This window comes from Cervus elaphus, chromosome 26 (genome assembly GCF_910594005.1).
Source record: "Cervus elaphus chromosome 26, mCerEla1.1, whole genome shotgun sequence".
In the NCBI taxonomy this organism is placed as follows: domain Eukaryota; kingdom Metazoa; phylum Chordata; class Mammalia; order Artiodactyla; family Cervidae; genus Cervus; species Cervus elaphus.
The window spans coordinates 27630249-27650599 of record NC_057840.1 but is presented as its reverse complement, the minus strand read 5'-3'; the positions used below and the strand labels follow the sequence as shown (position 1 = coordinate 27650599).

Below are 20351 nucleotides of genomic sequence, written 5' to 3'. Positions count from 1 at the left end.
GACATTTATTACAATGGCATTAATAAATCAGTGTTGCATCCTACCTACCACCAATTAAAATTCCACCCGTCAACAGAGGAATGGATAAAGAAGGAGTGGTACATACAGACAATGGAATATTACTCTGCCATAAAAAAGGAACAAAATCGTGCCTTTGCAGAGACACGGGTGGACCTAGACACTATCATACAGAGTGAAGTAAGTCAGAAATAGAGAAACAAATATTGTGTAATATCACTTACATGTGGAATCTAGAAAAATGGTACAGATGAACTTATTTGCAAAGCAGAAATGAGACACAGATGTACATAACAAACATAACGCTTCTAAGAAGGGAAGGGAGGTGGGATGAATTTGAGATTGGGATATAGACACTATATGAGATTGACATATATACACTACTATGTATAAAACTGATACCTAATGAGAACCTACTCTAAAGCACAGGGAACTCTACTCAACGCTCTGTGGCAACCTAAATGGGAAGGAAATCCACAGAAAGAGAGGATAGAAGTATATGTATGACTGATATACTATACACGCAAAACTCTATACAGCAGACACTAACCCAACACTGTAAAGCAACTATACTCCAATGAAAATTAATTTTAAAAAATGCCTACAACAGACACCCAGACTGGGAAAAGTGGTGATAATCACTGTGTAAAGGAAGACAGTAAGATTCACATTCTTATGACTCTAAAGCCAAGAGTTTAGAAGAAAGAAAAACAAAGAAGAGTTACTTTTCTTGGAAAAAATTAATCTTCTTTCATATCCCCCAAATACTGTAGATCTTGCGTAAGGTGATCTTTGACTGCAAATGGTCTTGGTCATGTCCAAACCCCTAGATTTCACTGCTTGAGACAATGTATTAAAGAAGAGAACACCTTTCTCTTGGTTATTTCCAAATGCATCAGTTTTCCTCTAAATGTGACATCCTCCCTCAATGTGAAAAAAACATGTTACACCATTTTGTTCCACCCTTTATTTTAGGCTTTACTAATACATTCCATAAAGCACAGCAGAAACTGAAGCCTTAAAATAAACATATGTATATAAAACATATGTATATATATGAGGTGACAGCAAAATACTTGGGACATTTGATAACACCTTAGGAAATTCGAGCCAAATATCAGTAACAATATGGGTTTAAAAAGAAATGATGTGAGTAAATGCAGCAGAAAAATTCACAATGAATTATTAATACATCTACTTGGCTTGTTTTTACTCTGTTATGTCACAATTTTGATGCAAATACAAAAAACAACCCAGTGAGGCATCTAATAACTTTCTCGGGTTTTTAATGTAATTCAGCAGTCTTAGGAACTAGAAATAGCATATCCATAAATAACTTCATGGCACTCAACTTATATAAAATTTTGTGTGAATCTGAAAAGGAAACAATACAAAGATGGATAGGCTATCCTCAATAAATATGGGATAATATAAAGTAATACTTAGTGCTGTTTAAAATGACTTTTCTTAAATATTCTGGGTTGGCAGAAATGTTACAGCCTCCCTACTATTAAAATAATTAAAAAGAGGTGACAAAAAAAAGATGAAGGGCGGTTCTTTGTAACTGTTTCTACTTTAGGGAGAGAAGTCAGCAGAAGAGATTCAGGAAAAGGGCAAGAGGGACAACTGAAGAGATGTCCATCATTTCTTTTCAACGTCTTCTTACTGCTACTGTCCAGAGCCTTACTTCCATCTTGGGTTTCCATGGTAACTTGAAAAGTCAGATTCCCCAAATGCTTAGGAAAACCTGAGAGGGATGTCCTTAAGAAGGCCAGTCTAATTTCATCTACAACTGAAGAACAAGGCAGAGCAAGATGCCCAGACAGGAGTTCGAAGGAGTCAAGGACCCACAACAGAATCTGGGACTGAAAGCACATTAGAATTCAACTCATTCAACTCTGATCTAACTTGTTCAAGGTTACACGGCCTCTTGGTGGCAAGGACTCAACTAAAACCCAGGTATCCTGCCTTAGCACCAGGCTCAGTGCATCACTTCCCACTGCTCCTAACCCAAGAAGCAAATTAGGAGCTAAAGCGAATTCAATAAGCAAGCTATCATTATTGCCCCTAAGCCAAGTCTTTTTTCTTTGCCTGTCTTCCTATTACAGAAACTTTCCAATACTCACAAATAGAGATAGGAGAATAATAAACTCCATACATCCATCACCCAGCTTAAACAATTACCAACCTATGGCTGATCGTTTTTCATCTATCCTCCCCTTCCCTCCAGGATTATTTTAAAACAAATCCCAGAAATAGTATCATTACTACCTTTTAAATATTAAATGCTCAAAGAAATGATATAGCTATAGATGCAGCACAGAAAATTTTCTTGAGGAAGTCCTGGTGTCTCTATCTTATATCCTTGTGCTATTGGTGGTATTTTCCATTTTATTTCACAGCTCTAGAACTAAAGGCCAGCTCTTACCTCAGCACAGACCGGTAAGATATGCTCTGTAATCCATGGACAATACTAGATTCTGGGGCAGTGAGGAATTTTTGATGAAGGGATTACTTTAGACAAACATGGAAAAAACTGAACTTGCACAAGAGATAAAATGTCTATCTTAAAAAATATCACTGATATTGGACACTTATTTAAATCAAGCTTAACTCTGGCCTGAGATTTAAAGCCAACTTCGTCCATGAGTTCATATGAAAGGTACTAAACAATGTAATTCTTACGGCTTAACAAATCCACAAAATAAAATAACGATAAATAGTTTTCACACCAATAGCACTGTGTGTTCTTCAGGACACATACCATTTATTTGTCCTAGGACATGATAGAAATTTAAAATTAATAAATATAGCAACACTTCTCTTTCATACAGCCATTTAAATTTTGCCCACAGAACAAGTACGTTTGGAAGACATTTTAAAAATTCTTAATTAACAAATACAATTATGCTATTGGAACTAAGCAGACAGAGAGATAATAGAGTGTGTATGTATGTAAATGGATACTTGCAGCTATAACACTGACAAATAACATTTCCACTTCTAATTTTCCACTTTGTCTTCCTCTCCCTACACATTAATTTTTATATGAATTTACAAGTACATATTTAAAAACAAGACTATGTTAAAAAGCCAAAGTGAACAGAAAAAGAAGGCAAATCAGAACCTTAAGTTCTATCACTCTTAAATGAAATAATTTCATTTCAAATATAGATTAATTTTTTCCCAGGAAAAAAAAATCTGCAGAATACAATCTTTTACCTTTTGGAAAATTTAACAATTTATCTTCTAACAAAGTTATGATATTCATACCTGCTGATGTTTCTCTGAATTTGTCACTCGTCTTCTTTTTCCTCCATTTCCAAGGTTTAAAAATTTTACCAATGGTGGACAGTTTCCCCTTTCTCTTGAAGGGAGGTGTTTGGGAGCCTGCTGTTGGGCCATCTGAGTTTGCTACAGAAGCTTTGTCCAGTCCGTCAACTGTAGAAAGAAAAGTCAAGTCAGAGAAAAGCTGTAATAAAAGTTTGAAACAACATCATCTATTTCTTCCTGCACTGTTCAAAGTAAGCATACCCACTTTAACTGGAATTTCACATAAAGTTTATTTTGCCCCATTTCCCTGCTGGTAGAGCTCTCTTCTAATATCAATCAATAAATCAATCACTCAGAAATTATAATCCCTTAGATACTGATTTTGAGGAAACAGAAAAGAAGCAAAAGAAGCATAAAAGTTAAGGCCAGATAAATAGGGGTCTGCGAAACACAGCTAAATCCATCTGTAACAACTACGTCTATATTTTTGTGCAGAAGTAGAGTATTGTTAAGTGAAAGAGGATGTTCCTCCAGAGACTAATTTGGCATTCTCTGTAATGAATATGACAGTCATGGTGTGGTCAAAACCAGGCTTTTTTCTTCACAAAATAAAATTTAATGCCAAGAAACTAAATTTTAAATTTTACACACCAAAACTCTTTTGCTTCTATTACAAAAAAATTTTTTAGCTTCAAATAAACTGATAGCTATCACGAATGACAAGAAATGTGGAAACGGTAGATGTTCTAGGTAATAGAACATGTTTTTATGTGCCTCAATCTTTTCGTCAACCAGAAGAAAGGCCCTGAACTTTATGTTGCCTTGTACTACGTTCATAACTGAAAGAAGATGGTGGTAACTTATATTACCCCAACAATCAAATTTTAGTGACAAAAAACTGGAAGCAACTCAGAATGAATAAATGATGGTATTTTTCATGCAATGAGATAGCACTTAGCAACTTTTTAAAACGGAGCTATTGGTACCTACAACATGAATGCATCTCAGAAACAGTGCTGAAAAAAACAAAAAAAAGCGACACACACAAGAGTATGTGCTGTGTGGTTTTATTTATATGAAGTTTTTTAAAAAGGCAAAATGAATTTTGGAGAAAAGAAAGAAGAAAACAATCAGAACAGGTGGTGTTTCCTGGAGTGAGATGGAGGTAGGAATTAAACGAGAAGAGGCCTGAGGGATCTTCCTGGAGTCCTAGAAATTATCTCAATGAAGGATGGACTATACAAAACACGTGCTTCCCAGGTGGCACAAGTGGTCAGGAACCCACCTGCCAATGCAGGAGATGTGGGTTTGATCTCTGGGTTGGGAAAATCCCCTGGAGGAGGGCATGGCAACCCACTCCAGGGTTCTTGCCTGGAGAATCCCATGGACAAAGGAGTCTTGAGGGCTACAGTCCATGGGACTGCAAACAGTCAGGTACAACTGAAACGACTTAGCGTGTGCGCATACAAAACACATCAAACGGTGTTTATGATATTGTGTATTTCACTTTGTGTAAAATCTACCTTTAAAAAACCATAAATAGTAAAGTCCAATTAATGGCATGCATGCTGATAGCGATGAAGTGTACTGATGTTCATCAAAAATAATAAATTGATGGATAGAATGGAGATGGATAAATTTATAATATAGTAAAATGTAGCTAAGTGTTGAGTCTAGGTGGTGGATGTGTGGTGATTAGTTGTATAATTCTCCCATCTTCAAAACTTTTAAAATAAAATATTAGGAAATACTAGGATAAATAAAACAAATATTGAATGGCAAGAACCTCTGCTTCTAGGAAAATGGAATAGACTTACTTTTTCTTATTTCTCCTGCTAAATACAAATAAAAAATACCCTGAATGTTGTATATAAAACAAACATGAGGGACTTTCCCTGGCGGTCCGGTGGTTAAGACTCCACGCTTCCACTGCAGGGGGTTCGATTTCTGGTCAGGAAACTAATATTCTGCATTCCGTGTGGGGAGGCAAAAAAAAAAAAACATGGATAGACTAACAAGCTGAAAAGAAAGTAGACCAGTGTGGGCCCTCAAGACCTAAGAAACAACATGGAGGTAGGATCCCTGAGTTTTCTTTTAGTCTCATGTATTCCTGATTTGCAGCTGAAGTGGTCACCAACCCGAAAACATCAACAAGCACAGACCAATAAAGCCTCAACAAATAGCCTGCTCCCTCTGGTCAAACGAGCAAAAACGACAGGTTAGCAAAACAGAAGACTTTTAGACGATAACTGCTCCACTCCAGACAAACACTGCAGAAGAAACTATGACCACCCATGCCAACAAAGGCTGAGTGGGGAGATCAGATGTCTACCCTCACAAAGCTCTAATGAGGGGCCCCAACATCCCTAGGAGAGTGGTGTCAGAGAGGACCAAGTAGAGAGCCGGAAGCTTCCTGCATGCCATTTATAACAAAGCATCGTCTACAGTGTCAGAGGAGACCACACGGGAGCCTGGACTTCCACCCGTAACCAGTAAGGAGGCATCTCTTCTTCTCCCTCCCTCCCCAATGTGGGATCACACCAAACCACTGCCCAGAGGAACAAGACAACCTCCATCCGCTATGGTGTCAGTAGAGAGCACGTGGGGGTCTGGAAATCGAACTATGCCCAGAGTAACGAAGACCCCTCTCCCTGTTTCTGCCACGAGATACCAACAGAGGATGAAGGGCTGAACCCGGGTTTTTAACCTCCTGGCACTAGTGAGGCAGCACCCTTTGCCTCCTTGCCTGGAGAACTGTCAAACAAAGCCAGTTAAAACAAAGGGTTTCAATAAAGATTTACAGTCTAATATAATACAAAAGTGTGGAAGCTTCAGTCAAAAATCACCTGACATACCACAAACCAGGAAAATCTTAATCTAAGCGAGAAAAGATAATCAGTACACACCACCACCTAAATCCTTACGAGTTCTCCTTCCAAACAAGCATGATAAATCCCATTCTTCCCACTCAGAAGGTCGACTCTAATCTCAGGCAGAAATGCAAGAACTGCAGGGACTGAGTCTTTTGTAAATGGTCCCACGCTGGCTACAGTACAGCAGGCAGAGAGAGAGACGGGTCAGGTTAATTGTAAAGCTAAGTCAGAGTTTAAAAGTAAAATCCTTATTTGCTTCACTTTCTTGGTGGCTCAGAGGGTAAAGCGTCTGCCTGCAATGCGGGAGACCTGGGTTCGATCCCTGGGTCAGGAAGACCCCCTGGAGAAGGAAATGGCAACCCACTCCAGTACTCTTGCCTGGAAAATCCCATGGACAGGGTGGCGTGGTGGATCGCAAAGAGTCGGACACGACTGAGCGACTTCACTTCACTTCACTTCCACTCCTGTCCAACTGCTTTCCTTAAACTAGGAGCAAAACCAGGGAAAAACGGAGTGTGTGATATTTCTTCTTCATGGAGACTTTATGCTGAAGATTCAATTTTGAAACAATTTAAATGTTGTGAAATATAAAAGGACTATTACAAACATGGGAACTAAAGCTACCATCTCCAATTCACCTCTGTGGCTATAGACACAACAGACACACATTAAGTTCTCATTTCCTCTAAACCTACAACCCTGGCACGCCATTAAAATTCTGCTTTTGATCTGAACCACTAAGGAATAATCTATTTTCTTTTCTTCTGAAAAGAAAAGCAAATGAAAACAAAAATTAAATAATTCCTTAAGTGACAGAATGTGACAGATAGGGAGACTGAATGAGGTAGTTGAAAAATGAAAAACGAAGTTCTTAACGTTAAATTCATAGATACACGAGACGTTAATTGTCATACCTTTTTCATTTTGCATTTGCAGTTTTAGTCTTTATCTATGCCTTGGAAAGGTCCTGGGCCAGTGCCAATGACTACAGCACAGTTCACACACACATACCTTTTTCCTGATTGAATGAATCCACCCATAATTTTGTAATTATTGGGCGATTACAGTAAACCACACTTACAATTAGGAACCATCGGTTGGCATAGTTGGCCACGCTGCCATGGGATTTCTCTTCAATCATGAACATGAAGGGGACTGTCACCTGCTTTGGAGTCATATGAACAGAAATTTTATTCCCTTCTTTTCACCAAACACCTACGATACTGCCAGGACCGCAGATCATTCTATTATTTTTCTTTTGGGCCCGTGTACCATTAAAGTTGATTTGAAATTTTCTAAAATTGTTTTCACAACAAGTCTACTGACTTTGGCATTTACACACAGATAAAAACAAATCGCCAGGTAAATCCCAGATGAAAGTCTGAATTTCCTGTTTTAAATGTTAATTTTGACTGACTTACACGTTATGAAGAGTGACCTAACATGCATTAGGTTTTCCTTTCTCACAATGAAACTCAACATTATAAAATAATTTAAATATTTTGAAAACCAGTCATTGGCTCTTTGAATGCAGACAATTTAAATGACACAGCTCAGTCTATCTTCCCACCAAAGTAAGTCCATTCCAAACAGAACTTCCCCACACCAACCAGTAAGATCCAGAATATACATGAAGGTTTTCTCTTTCATTTAAACAGAAATTTATCAATTAGGCAATCCCAGTGCTAATGTGATCACAGAAGCAAAAAATAAATGAAGCTAGATAATTATCATATAAATTAAATTCTAGACTTGGGAGAATCTTTTCTTAGATATTTGAGAACTGAATGACAAGGATTCTTAGAAAAATGAAACCATTTAATATGAGAGTGTGTTGTATTTTTATAATATTTGATAGTTCTCTGATATTCCAGATACTCTTTTCTGATTTTTCCCCACACAATTATTTCAGTCATTGAGAAAGTGAGATAAATGTGACAGAGCATTCCACCTCACAAATTTCATAGGTGAAAGAACATTTAGAAAAGAATCTCAATAAAAGAATTCCTGGGGACCAAGTCTAAAGAAAGTGAGAGCCACTCAATGAGAAAACAAGTGGTAAAGATGGCCTCAACTGTCCTCTGAAATCCTTATATAACTGAAGGTTAATGAGAATACATTTTTGAAGCTCGATAATAACAAAAACAAAGAGAAATCAGATGTGATTTTAAGAAAAATGTTGATGATTCTCTGTTGTACTAAGTATACACTTACAATACTACTCATAGTGATTTGACTGTATCAAAGAATATACCTATTAAAAGGGCACTGTACAAAAATATTTGACATTTAAAAATCAAGAACCTAAAGGAAGTAAGAAAACAAGCAAACCAACGTTTATTTCCTTAAAATATGGCTTCTAGGCTATCCTCTTCGTGCCTTTGTAAATTATTATGCTTACATAATATTATCACCATATATATATTTATTTCTATTACAGTTTTTTCACATTTCCACTATAACTCTGCCACCTTCCTCTTTAAAAGCTACAGAACACACAGCAAAGAAACATTAGGGCAGCACTTAGGGAACATTTAACTCTATTTCCTACCCTTCCATGAGGCCTCTCTCTCATGAAAGTGACTTAAAAAATATGCTGTCAGACAGCGGCGTACACGCAATTCTGGGCAGAGAACCAAGTAGACAATAAGGTCAGAGGGAACTGGCGCTATGAGCCATTGCAGATGAAACTGGCTAACAGTTTCTACGAAAGCGGGCGGCTCTCCTTGTCTTGAGACATCTAAAGGAGATCCTTCTTGTTGCTGTTGTTTGAGCACTAAGTCATATATGACTCTTGGGACCCCATGGACTGTAGCCTGCCAGGCTCTTCTGGCCATGGGATTTCCCAAGCAAGAATACTGCAGTGGGTTGCCATTTCCTTCTCTAGGGGATCTTTTTGGACCAGGGATCGAACCTGTGTCTCCTGCAATAGCAGGCAGCTTCTTTACCACTGAGCCATCTGGGAAGCCCACAAAAGAAGATCCTTACTCTCTTGTTGGATCAAATCTCTTCCTTTTGTGGGGGAAGGATGAATAACCAGTGGAAGGGAAGTGAAAAGGAACAGAAGAATAAAAATGTGTGGCATTACATGGGGTTAGGAGTTAATCCTGAAACTGGTATACTTGTAAACAGGACGGAACAAGGGATAATAGATGTTAGGAGCCAGATTTCTCATTCTTGGAAATGGAGGTTACAGATAAGCAAAGGGGGAAGCCAGAGTGATTGATGTGGACTGGATTAGAGTTGGAGACATCAGTATGAACTCCTGTTTTGAATAGAGAGAGGGAGGGAGGGAGAGAGGAAAGATATAGATATATAGATAGATTATAAGTATATGTATATACATGGTTCAGTATACATGTATTTCCCATTCACTCTAGGGGCTAGAAGCAACGACACTCCAGTGAGCACTCAGCCTCTAGTTTATAACAACACACTCCAATAAAAGGAATCAGACTTCTTTCCAGAAATGGCTGCTTCCAGGGCCCGGGCAAGGAAAATACTAGATGAGCCAGGAGCATCTTCCTTTTCAGAAAGGAAACAAGTGCTCAAAACACATTCTCATGAGAGAATGTCAAAGTCACACAGGAGCCAACAGAGAGTTCCACAGGCCAAAGCCAGAGAAATTTGGGCAATAGTGCAGTTTTAGATTATCATCCAAACTGATGAACAGTGAATAAATAAATAAGTATGGGATATAACATCTGCATGGAAGATATGCAACTAATTTATAGAAAACTCCACTCTCAAGAAGGTGGATCTTAACTTCCCACTCCTGAAATGTGTGGGTTTTACATGGTGACTTCCTTTGAAAGACTTCAGAATGGAAAGGTAGGGGAAAGGAGGCACTTACAGAGAAGAAACCTGGCAAACACTGTCTTAGCCAAGTGATGGATGTTGACTTGATCACTGCCAAGTCATACTGAGAGCACGGACCCTTGATATCATGGATGAGAATCAAATCTCAAAACCTATATCCCCACGGTATACCTTTAAGACCATGAAATTTTTGCACCTTGCTTTATGTCCTTGGATATGTTCCAGTGTCTCTGAGCTTATAGTCCACGGGAACTTGAATAGAATATGTATCCTACTGCTGTGTGACAACTGTATAAATCTTAATTATGCTGAATTGGTTCACAGCACTCTTCAGGTCTACTATATTGCCCTTCTACTTCTTTGTATATTAATTCTATTAATTTTTGAGATTTTGATCTCGAAACTTCAACTAAAATCTTAATATATCTACTTAAAAAATAATTGCAACGTATAGTGCATCTATATATAATCTTGTTCTGTAATTTCCAAGTCTCCTGTATGTTATCATACCTTCATAATTTAAAAGAGGAAAAAAAAATTCCTATAACCCTACTGTAACCCATGAGAAAAACATTAGATAAGCCAAAGTGAGGGTCATTTACAAAATACCCAACCAATAAATACACTTCAAGGTTATTAAAAACAAGGGACACCTGAGAAATTGTCCCAGACCAGAGAAGGCTAAGGAGACAGGATGAATGAATGTAAAGTGGTATCCTTCAAGCAAGACCAGAACAACAACAATAACAAAAGGACATTAGGGGAAAAACTAGTGAAATCCTAACAAACTTTGGAGTCTAGTTAACAGTACTGCACCAAAACCCTTTCCTTGGTTGTAATAAATGTATTCTAGACATTTAAGAGATGAACAATAGGAGAAACAGCTGGAGGTATATGAGAACTCTGTCCTGTCTCTGTAGCCTTTCTGTACATTTGAAACTATTCTAAAATAAAAGGTTCATTTTTAAAAATGTGGAGTAGTTAACATGGAGAGGATGAAGACTTAGGCGATTCCTAGCGGACAGCATTTCAGCTGCAGAGAGACCTTGCGGGGTATTGTCAATTTACCAACAGTAAAGATTTCTGCTGAGAGTTTTAGAAAGTATCAATAATATAATATGTTTTAGACTTGCTCATTTTTTCTCCAAAATCTCCTTTTATTAATATTTTCAATTCTCAGTATTTTACCACTAAGAGAATATTTACAGGTCATCAAATTGCTGTCTCAACTCTTTGTATTACCTGATGGATCCTAATGAGGTAAGTGGCATCTAACATCCTGCAAGAGTAGCCCATGGGCCCCGTAACTACTGATCCCAGTTACTGTGGAACCACACAGTGGCAATTCCCATGCACACGTGCTGGGTTAGTAGCGTGACCTGCCTACATAGAACGACAAATTTAGGAATAAATGTTTAAAGTTACCTGTACTTTTTTTTTTTAATTTTATTTATTTTATTCACTGAAGCTCAATTATTTTCAACAATAAACTTCTCTTTGGGAATCAAAAGTAAACTTAAAAGACTGAAGTTTATTTTATGATCATGGAGGATACCTTTTCCAGCTCATCCATTTTTCCCTCTGAATTCATGGGTATGGGAGAAGAGTAGTATAATTCAGGAACAAAAATCCCAGAGCTCACACTGGCGTGAAAGGTTTTGTGAGCAGAACCAACAGTGAACTAGTCACTGACTCATCCTGGGATTCATGCTCTCCTGAACGTGGAAATTCAGAAGCACTTTATTAAGAGCATAATTAATAATCACTGGTATTTATTGAGTATTTACTATGAGCCAGGTATTGGGTGGAGTACTTTACCTGCATCCATTAGCTCATGCCAATGCCTACAATAGCTCTCAGATAAGTACCATTCATCGGTCCCATTTCTGAGACAAGAAAACTATAATACAAAGACTAAGCATCTAACTCACTATGTGGTAACTTGTGTGTGTGTGTTTACACTCAGATAAAGATTAAATAAGTATCTATTGACCAAATATGTAACTAGATTATGAATTAATAGGTATCTTCCAGGACTTCCTTGGTGGTCTAATGGTTAAGACTCTGCACTCCTAATATAGGGGCCACAGGTTCAATCCCTGGTCAAGGAACTAAGATCCCACAAGCTGCAAGACATGGCCAAAAATAAATAAAATAGGTATCTTTCTAGCAGAGATCTTGGGTGAGAAGTGATGTCTGCCTGCCTCCAGAGGTGGCCCTCTTAACCACTCTACTGTAAGGTCTCCTTTAACTCAGCGCTTTTTCTTTTTTTCTTTTTGGCCACACCCTGTGGCATGCAGGGTCTTATTTCCTGGACCAGGGATCAAACCCATGTCCCCTGCAGTGGAAGTGTGAAGTATTAATCACTGGGCAGTCAGGGAAGTCCAACCAATTTGGTGCTTTGATTCACCCTGTAAAGGTCAGGGTGGTGATGGAGAGTAAGACAGGATTCTTCCCCTTACAAGACTTCACAGTAAGGTGTGGGAAGCAGGAGTGATCAGTGGTCAATGACACCAGCCAACTGAGGAGGTACTAGAATAAAGACAAAGGCAGAGCAGTGAGGTCTGGCTGGCATGGCTTGGGGCGATTTCACAGGAGTGGGAGACTTATTCACCTGCTAATGCAGGTGACTCAGGAGGTGTGGGTTCAATTCCTAGGTTAGGAAGATCCCCTGGAGAAGGAAATGGCAACTCACTCTAGTATTCTTGCCTGAAAAATCCCATGGACGGGGAGCCTGGCGGGCTACAGTCCCTGGGATTGCAGTCAGTCAGACATGACTGAGCAACTGAACATGAATGCATAGGGAACTTGAACTGGGATTGCCAAAAGAGTAGCCTTTGCAGGGGAAATCAAGGAAGAAATGCCCTAAAAATGAAAAATCAAGGATGGCTGACCTTTTTAAGTAATGCCAAGAAAAATGTTCTCATTATCACAGTGCTGAGCTCATCAGACACATATTTATGGGGGAAAAAACAAAGCAAATTTATAAAGTCCTATCCTCAGACGAGGGAAATGGTTAAATGTTAAATTTTTTAAAGAAACTAGAGAGTTTTTGTACCTTCTAGATATTAGTGTATGTAAACCAGATTAATGGACAGGGAGGCCTGGCGTGCTGCGATTCATGGGGTCACAAAGAGTTGGACACGACTGAGCAACTGAACTGAACTGAACTGAAACTAGATTAAAAATCTGAATTTTATCAGTTAGATCTTAGCTGATGTAGAAGAAAATTGCTTTTCATCTGCTGATTGTTTATTTTATTTTTTTCATTTATTTTTATTAGCTGGAGGCTAATTACTTTATGTGGTACATATACACAATGGAATATTACTCAGCCATTAAAAAGAATACATTTGAATCAGTTCTAATGAGATGGATGAAACTGGAGCCCATTATACAGAGTGAAGTAAGCCAGAAAGATAAACACCAATACATATACATGGAATTTAGAAAGATGGTAATGATAAGCCTATATGATTGTTCCTTTAAAAATAATCAGCACTAAGGTAATAAGCATGGCTAAAAATATTTTTTAAATTGTTTAGCCAGCATCTTTTTAAATTCAGCAAGAGTAAAAGAACAGAATGCAAACAAGTAAGAATAGAGTGTGAAAAACATCCCAACAACAGTTAAATAAAAGAGTTCTGGTCCCTCTGGAGGAAGACTAATATTTATTTATTATTTAATTATGTACTAGACTATCATTTGCCTCCCAAGTTGACAATTTCCATTTCACTGTCACTACAGCTATCTAAATAGGTTTGGAATTAAATCAGTATTTCCCACGGTCATTGAAATGAATACTATGAAGATTTTTCAAAATAATGTTTGAGAAATGATACACACACAGCAAGTAAATGATTTGGTATATGAGCATACCATCCAGTTCAAGGTCAAGGTCATTTCCAGGCTTAGAAAATTTCTTTGTGCACCTTCCCAACCAATACCATCCTCTCCATCCATGTTGTTGCTGTTCAGTCACTCAGTCGAGTCCAACTCTTTGTGACCCCATGGACTGCAGCACGCCAGGCCTCCCTGTCCTTCACTATCTCCTGGGGTTTGCTCAAACTCATGTCCATTGAGTCAGTGATACCATCCAACCATCTCAACCTCTGTCATCCCCTTCTCCTCCCGTCTTCAATCTTTCCCAGCATCAGGGTCTCTTCCAGTAAATCGGCTCTTCACATCAGGTGGCCAAAGTACTGGAGCTTCAGTTTCAGAATCAGTCCTTCCAATGAATATTGAGCACCGATTTCCCTTAGGATGGACTGGTTTGATCTCTTTGCAGTCCAAGGGACTCTCAAGAGTCTTCTCCAACACTACAACTCAAAAGCATCAATTCTTTCGTGTTCAGCCTTCTTTATGGTCCAACTCTCACATCCATACATGACTACTAGAAAAACCACAGCTTTAACTATATGGACCTTTGTCAGCAAAGTCTCTGCTTTTTAATACACTGTCTAGGTTTGTCATAGCTTTTCTTCCAAGGAGCAAGCGTCTTTTAGTTTCATGGCTGCAGTCACCATCTGCAGTGATTTTAGAGCTCAAGAAATATCCATATCCCCAAATAACCACGTTTTGACTTCCATCGCCACTTGTTTTACCTGTTCTGGAACTTCAACTTCTCAGAATTATACAACATACTCTTTGTTGTATGTGCCTTTCACTGAGCACTGTGCCTGTGAGGCTCATCTAAATACATGAGCATTTCAAAGCAGAGCTACCCAGGTACAAAATGAAAAATACACCATCTATCTCAGCAAGGCCCCAGATGGGAAAGTACTTAAACATGATGAGTTTTTTCACAGTTCTTTTTTTAAGAAAGGATATCGCTTCCACTTTCTTTATCTGGAAAACATAAATAATAACTCATTTCCCATACTAGATTTATGAGAAAGCTAATATACCGTTCTACCATCTTTTCCTGAAGCCATGCTAAATTAGAAGCTCACCTCAGCAAGCTTAGGGATGGAGAAGCAGTTTATTTTCTGTAAATAATGACAGCTTTTTAGTCTTATTCTGCATATGACAGCAGCAGGAGTCTGCGCAATGTAGCTCAGAGAAACACTGAGTGTAATATTATCCATTAAAGGATCAACTGTTATTACAGGAGTTCTACACTATCTTAAGTATATTAAAGGCCTATATAGGGGGACACTGAGACCCAAGAAGGTTAGCGGCTTTCCAAATCATTAACTAGTCACAGATACAGTCTAGGTCATCTGATTCCCGACTGGGGGCTTTTCTCCCGTTCTCCCTGCTGTCCTCACTGGAATACGATAGCTAAACTGATGGTGAACCAGCAGCATGTCCTAGTACCTCTAGACAAGCAGTAAGACTCTGTTTATAGAGCAAAAAGCAAAGAAGACATCACATAATCAGGATAGGCAATAAATAAATCTCAGTTAACGTTCTGAATTGTGAGCATCCAGTTGGGATGGCTCACTGTAATCTGAGAAGAGAACCGAGTCCCAGACTCAGCTCTGCTACTTAACTGGCCCTGTGACCTTGAGCAAAGACCCCAATATTTCATTGATGAGATTATCAGATTCAGTTAAAGGGTCTCTAGGCTCAATAAAATTGATATACTTTTATGTCACATTTAGACCTGTTCTAAGTGCTTCATGACTATGTTGTCATCACAACCCTATAAAGTAAGGTGCTATTAGTATTTCCATTTTATAAATGAGGCAGTTGAAGTCCAGAGAGACGGAGCAGTTTACCCAAGGTCACAGAGCCCGTCAGAGAGATTTAAACTCCAGGTGGTCTACTTCCTGAGTGTCCCTTGCACAATATGGACCAGGGGCTTGTGGGTGGGAATATAGCTATATTTTAAGAGAAGGCAAGACATAAAGCCCGATGAATAATAATTCAAGTCTATGCCCAACTGCTTCTTTGGACTAATCTAACGAGACAGGGCAGATACTGTTCTAGTCTCTGAAACGATGCCCACTGTCATCACAGTTAAGTTCATGTGGATTGCAGGCAGTGTGTCCTCTTTGCTTATAATAACTACGGTCCTTTGATTGCACAGAATCCTTATTTAACACAGCATTAATTTTAGAAATTTGATACCATCAATTTTTGGACTTGTTTTTCTAACAAGAGGCAGCCATTATTTTTAAACCCCCAAAGGGAAAAGCGACTAAAGACTTCCATCTGTCTTGCAAACACAGAGAGAGAATTTCAGAGTTTAAACTTGCGGGCAGACAGGCTGCAGAAGGGGTGTATTTATGCAGCTGTGTGACATCCTCATGCACTGATGTGAACAATAGACCCTAGACTTGCTTCAGGACATTTAACAGATTAAATAATGTCACTTGTACTTAGGGTTCGAAGAAATTCTGATTGAACAGGAAAAAGGTCACTTGGCAAAAGGGAAATCAATTTTAATATAAACAAAAGCATAGTAAGTTTCATATATCACTATTATTGCTGCAAGCAAAGGGCTCTAGAAAGAGTTAGGATGGCTGTGTCTAGGAATAGCGAGACGTGTGCTACAGGGAAACGAGAAAGGGACAAACCCACTTTCTATCTTCCTTCCCCTCGTGAGCCATCTCCTACATCAGCCCTCAGAGCCTGGGGTGGAGAGCAGGTCATGGTGTGCGGCGGGTGTGCTGTGTTTGTGGAAAGGAAGAAGTTGACACACCTCCAGTGGACAAACTGCCAACTAAGAGAGAATCTCACCTCTAAGTGAAGATGGTGACTATTTCCTTTATGCTGAGCTTGTACCTGGGGAGGAAACTTTAGGAGAGAAGCTGGAAGACCTTAGATATAAATTATAAAATAAAGTGTAAAATAAAATCTAACAATATCTGGGACTTCCCTGGTGGTCCAGCAGTTAAAACTCTACACTTCCACTGCAGGGGGCACAGGTTTGATCCCTGGTCAGGGTACTAAGACCCCATATTTCTAGTGGTGTGGCTAAAAATAAAAATAAAAAAATAAATAATACAAGAGACTTCCCTGGCGGTCCACAGGTTAACACTTCACCTTCCAATGTAGGGGGTATGGGTTCAATCCCTGGTTGGGGAGCTAAGATGCCACGTGACTTGCAGCCAAATAACCAAAACATAAAACAGAAACAGTATTATAACAAATTCAATGAAGACTTAAAAAAAATAGTCCACATAAAAAAGTCTTAAAAAAATTTTTTTAAATAAAAAATATGCTAAAGACAATTAAAATGTTTAAATGTAGTGATTTTGGTTCCATGTTGCCCCAAACAAAATTATGAAAAACTTCCCATAGAGGATGAATGTAGTAGAAATATTATTAAAATAACACATTAAATCTGGACCAATATCTTTGGGTCAAAAGGTCCATAAGAGTCTACTTATACTGTGACTAACCCTCTCTGCAGTCCAACAGTCCCCCGGCAGTCACACCAAGTTCTGTGAAGAGACGGGTGGCCATGTGTAAAATTCTGGACTCTCCCCCCAAGGCAGAAATGAAACCTTATACAAGGGAACGCAGGACACTAGGAGATACAAGCTGTAGGCTCATACAATGGAAGGCAAAAAGCTGGGAGAATTCATGTCAATTAGTCATAAAGAGTCCCCAGTGCACTCAGCTTTATATCCCTGTCATTCAGTTAAAAGAGGTGACTGTAACAACCCAGGCATCTGAACTTGGACTGGAGCAGAGAAAAAGGACTAGAAATGATGAATGCCTCCAAGAGACATTGACACAGAAGAAGTAGGGAGGCCAAGGAGCCGCCTGGAAAAGACACAGGCAACTCCAGGGTCTGAACCTCTCCGAGGACGCGGTGGGATATAAAGAGATGTAGGCTTAGAGAAAAGGTCTGTGGCTTGAGTTCACGCACCCTGAACATTCAAGGGAAGATGTCAGTAAATACAGTACTAGACATTAGCAAGAAAACGGAGTTGAAGTTAAAGAAGTTATTAGGGGTGGTTTTTCCAAATAAAAGCAGAGCTAAGTTGACCTCTTAGAGGATGATTACATGAAGGAGATAGTAATTTCCCTGGTGGCTCAGATGGTAAAGAATCCACCTGCAATGCGGGAGACCTGGGTTTGATCCCTTGGTTGGGAAGATCCCCTGGAGGAGGGCGTAGCAGCCCTTCAGTACTCTTGTCTGGAGAATCCCCATGGACTGCAGCCCACCAGGCTCCTCTGTCCATGGGGTCACAAAGAGTCAGACACGACTAAGCGCAGACATGACTGAGCGACTAAGCACACTCATACAATTTTTACTAGGAAAGGTCTCTGACTAAATTGGAGCTAAAACCCAACTGCTTTTGTTTTTCTATTTTTCAGGGATTACACATGAGAATTCGAATCTCTCATACTAGGAAACCAGCTAGAAAACCATGAGACCATTTTTTTTTGAACCTGTTATCATATTCTTTCATAACATCATTAGGGGTATTAAGCTATGTGTTGCTACTTAAAACTTTTGATTCACTCAATACATCGGAAACTGGTAGAATTACAAGGCCCTTTGCATAGCAGCCCAGTGTCTGGTGGCAAATATCTGACTACATAATGTAAACATGCTCAATTGTCAGGAATCATTCTTTCAAACAGGCAACCCACAAGTTACTGTTCCAGTTTAAACAGAAAACACCCCTGCTTCTATCTTAACTCTCAATTGAGAATCAAATATCTCCTGGCATGCCGGTCTGTTAAAGCAGGCAAACACAAATGGAGAAATGATTGATACTTATGTTGCTCTATATGAAAACTTCCAGAGAAGTAAGCAAATGTTTTGTTAAATTCCAAGAACCTTGGACTTCTTTTGTACTGAGAGTCATCAGGTAAAGGAAAAAGTTTAGTTTATTTATTTGTTTTAAATTCACACAGTGTGTATGTCGGAGGAGGGGGGCTGCTCCAGCGTGTCTATGGGCTAAGAAGAAAGCCTGGAGGGAGAGAGAAAGTGAAGATCTGAGAGAGAAGACACTAGAATGTGAGACCTGAACGCCTGCAGGATAAGGGCAAGGCGTGGGTGGAGGGGCAGAGCCCGAACCTCACATGGTGAATATCAGGAAGTCACCAGAAAGTCAGGAAATGACTGCAGCAAAGACGTGGGAAGAGAAACTCAGCAGGATGGCACGTATTTCAAGTGAGAAATAACTTTCAAAAGCAAAGTTGACCTCTTAGAGGATGATTACATGAAGGAGGTAGTCGCTTCCCTGGTGGCTCAGACGGTAAAGAATCCACCTGCAATGTGGGAGACCAGGATTTGATACCCGGGTTTGGGAAGATTCCCTGGAGGAGGGCAACTTAACTCCTCTTCCACTCAATACTGGAAGCAAAACAGGCAGGAGTGGCGGGCGATCAGGAGTGGATAGAAGGTCAATAGTGAGGGGTGAAGGAACACTGAGCCTCTTCCATCAGGGGAGAGTTGCCAAGGAGAGGCGGGTCTCTGACCAAACAAGAAAGAAGAGGAAGGAGAAGTCCACAAAGGGATGAGGATGTAGGAAACCCTGCTTCCTGTGGAATGGAGTCATCCATCCGTAATTAATTTCTTGAGACACGGTAATGCACTGGGGCTTTGAGAGTGAGCAAAAATGGACTGGATCTCTGCCCTTAGGATGCTTATTTATGGTCTCTGATGGGAGCTGACATTATCCCGGCAACATCCACTCCGACGCAGAAATACAGCAGGTACTGAGAGCACAGTGGGTGAGGTGGCTGAGGGGCTCCCGGGGAAGCAGGGCAGACTAGCTCTTGGGACAGGCATAGCACGAAATGGTCTCCCAGTTCTGAGTTAAAATTCAGGATGAAACTGTTTGAGGGGTACAGAGATTCAGCCCAGTTTCATAACACTGCTTAAAAAGTAGAAACACCCTGTCTCAATTAAGCAGGAGACCACTGAAAAGTCACTGAAAAGCAGAGGATTAACATTCCTTAGTTTGAACAACACCTAATTCTCTAACTACGCAGACAGAGACAAGAAAGACAGAATTCCATTAGCTGTGTTTTGAAAAAATAATATTATAGTAATGATGCCTTCAAAGTTGACTTCAATTTTTTTTTCTCCAATATAGTCACTAAACATATCCCAATTACAAGATGTTCTATTTCAGTTTCCTTCTTAAAATGACATGTGTGTTAAGCAAGCATTCCAGAGAACGAGCTGTACCAGCAGGACTTGGCTATAACACTGCACAGAAAGCCTCTGAATCCAATTAGGGCACCATCAAGCCAACCAGCTGATTCTAAAGTCCTTTTCTGATATTATTTTTATTAAGATTTTCAATACTGGCCAGAAGGAATGGTGAACGTGTACTAGAATGATGAAAAAAGCCCATAACTGAGCTTCAGAAGTAGCTAGTTGCCACTCACTGACTTTCCCGGAAGCCACAAAATTATTCTTAACTACTGTTCTTATCAAGTGAGTAGGGG

At 39.4% G+C, this 20351-nt stretch overlaps 1 protein-coding gene across 5 annotated transcripts in view; it reads right to left on the bottom strand.

Annotated features, from left to right (window-relative positions):
• PHACTR2 (phosphatase and actin regulator 2) overlaps positions 1-20351 on the bottom strand; it is a 291523-nt gene that overhangs the window by 95418 nt on the left and 175754 nt on the right. For all 5 annotated transcript variants that reach the window (XM_043887982.1, XM_043887979.1, XM_043887981.1 and 2 more), the window contains exon 2: positions 3292-3459. In XM_043887982.1, the coding sequence (XP_043743917.1) occupies positions 3292-3459 (168 nt within the window). The remainder of the gene's footprint in view (positions 1-3291; positions 3460-20351) is intronic.